The sequence below is a fragment of the Apaloderma vittatum genome, unplaced genomic scaffold (assembly GCF_000703405.1).
Source record: "Apaloderma vittatum isolate BGI_N311 unplaced genomic scaffold, ASM70340v1 scaffold4593, whole genome shotgun sequence".
Taxonomy (NCBI): Eukaryota; Metazoa; Chordata; class Aves; order Trogoniformes; family Trogonidae; genus Apaloderma; species Apaloderma vittatum.
The window spans coordinates 7469-9807 of NW_009706284.1; the positions used below are offsets into that span (position 1 = coordinate 7469).

A 2339-nucleotide genomic window follows, 5' to 3' on the forward strand; every position below is an offset into this window, starting at 1 on the left:
GTTTAGGCTGGACATTAGGAAGCAATTCTTCACGGAAAGAGTCGTCAAACACTGAAGAGTGGTCAGACACTGGAATAGACTGCCCAGGGAGGTGGTTGAGTCGCCACCCCTGGATGTGTTTAAGTGTGGCTTAGATGGGATGCTGGGTGATATGGTTTAGGGGTGAACTTGTAGTGTAGGGTTGATGGTTGGACTCGATGATCCCAAGGGTCTTTTCCAACCTGAATTGTTCTATGATTCTTCTGTGTTCTGTTATTAGAGTTTGCAGATGTTCTTTACTGAACATGTAAAGATGCCTTCATTCTTGTAACATAGCCATTTACGTAGGATATCCTCACCCTCCCTGTTTTCCCAACAGTTAATTCACTTAGTTTATTGTAATTTAATTTGGTGAAAGAACATGATGATCCATTTTTGTTCTTGACTTTAAAAGTTGGTTTTACTTTGATGTGAAAACCTTTTGCTGTCCAGACCACCAGGAAGATCTCGTGGTCCACCTGGTGGTCTGTTGTTCTGTGCTAATTGATCAGGAATTCCACTGTTGCAATGCATTTCTGTTGTTAGATTGATTTAAATTGATAGATTTGTCTAATCTTTCTCCTCTTTCTTTCCTGGCAGCCGATTTATTTTGCACATTCCAAGTGAAGAGAGAGACAATGCAATCAGACTGTGTTTTCAGATCGAACTTGCCCATTGGTTTTACTTGGATTTCTACATGCAAAACACACCAGGATTACCTCAGTGTGGGATAAGAGACTTTGCTAAAGCTGATATCCTTTTTGTTACTGTGATTGTTTCCTGTCTCAGTGGATAAAGTGCAAACTTAATATTACTAATGAAATTCATACTTGCAGCAGGAAAGTGTCAGTTCATGTGTTAGTGGTTAAAAGTTAGTATTGCCAGGTATAAGATGTTTTTATCTGTTCATTGCTTCCATAGTTTGGTGGCATCCACTAAAGAGATACTTCTCAGACTGCTAAACAGCTATGGAAAACAGATAATTTCTGATCTTTGCGGATTCTGACAAGCTAGGTGGGTTTCAAATGTGAGTTGTTGGAGCTCTTCCTGGTGTTTTGTCCCCTTAATTTAATCCCTTTCCAAGTAAGTAGTGACATAAATGTAAATATAACTGAGGGTGGTATGTGTTCACGCATGGTCAGCAGTATGTATTTATTTGAATTACTGACTTGCTTCTGGAAAGAGTTTTGTTCATAAGGAATTGGATGCACTTTTACTGAATTCACACAACTGGCCTCTGGGTTTTTTTATTGCTTAGAGGGCTACTGGAACATACACTGTCTAGTCCTTGCTGGAGAAAACTCATGGCTTTAATCAGCAAATGTTTTAATTTTAACTTCTTCCCATTGATTCTTGCTGTGGAAATGGAGTATTGCTTCTAATTTTCATGCTAATATTATCCGTGTTTTCACTACCCAAAGTACCTATTGTCATCCCTGTTTTCCCTGCAAGAACATACTTCTCTGTTAGTTTGATAACAGAGATTTACTTAGAAACACTACAGCTTTTATTTTAACGATAAATTGTAAAAATATGATAATTTTATGTTGCTTGACTTTATGCAGTTATTTTTTATTTATTTTATGTATAGTTTTAATTATAAATGTATTTTCAGGCCAACAGACCTCTTCTTATAATTGCAGGCAGTGGAGTTAAAATACAATGCAATAGATGTTACTTGTTCGTTATGTCTGTCCATCTGCAGCTCACACTTGCCAGTTCTGCTGCAATGTCGTTTTTTTATGTAGTATGCAATGGCATGTTTTTTAGTGGTAGTATAGTTTTATATGTAATACATTATTAATACTTGTTGTGGTTTGACCCTGACTGGCAGCCAGGTGCCCACACAGCCGCCCTATCACCTCCCTTCTTTGCTAGACAAGATGACAAAAATATATCAAAGGGCCCATTGTTTGGGATGACAGGAAAAATCACCTGCATCTACTATTCTGGGCAAAACAGACTTGATTTTGGGGAAATTAATTGAATTTATTAAAGGAATAAATTGGAGAAGAGTGGAGAGAAATAAGAAAAAGACAGATCATAAAAGAAAAACACCTTTCTCCCATCTCTCCCTTCTTCCTGGGCTCAACATCAGTCCCAGTTTATTCACCTTCTCCCCGCGTCCAGCACAGGGAATGGGGGTTACGATCAGTTCATCCGACGATGGTTCCACCGCTTCCTCACTCCGGAGGAGGACTCTTCACTCTTCCCCAGGGCCATTGTGGGGTCCCTCTCACGGGAGACAAGCTTCACGCTCTCTTCTCCGGCGTGAGTCATCCCACGAAGGGCAATTCATCACGAACTGCCCAAGGGGAGAC

The 2339-nt window shown here is 39.6% G+C and overlaps 1 protein-coding gene across 1 annotated transcript in view; it reads left to right on the forward strand.

The window, feature by feature from the left end:
- The first annotated feature begins 620 nt into the window (after positions 1-620).
- Positions 621-2339, forward strand: part of DCP2 (decapping mRNA 2) — an 11771-nt gene continuing 10052 nt past the window's right edge. The window contains exon 1 of the mRNA XM_009865715.1: positions 621-770. Coding sequence (XP_009864017.1) covers positions 716-770 — 55 coding nt within the window. The 5' untranslated portion in view covers positions 621-715. The remainder of the gene's footprint in view (positions 771-2339) is intronic.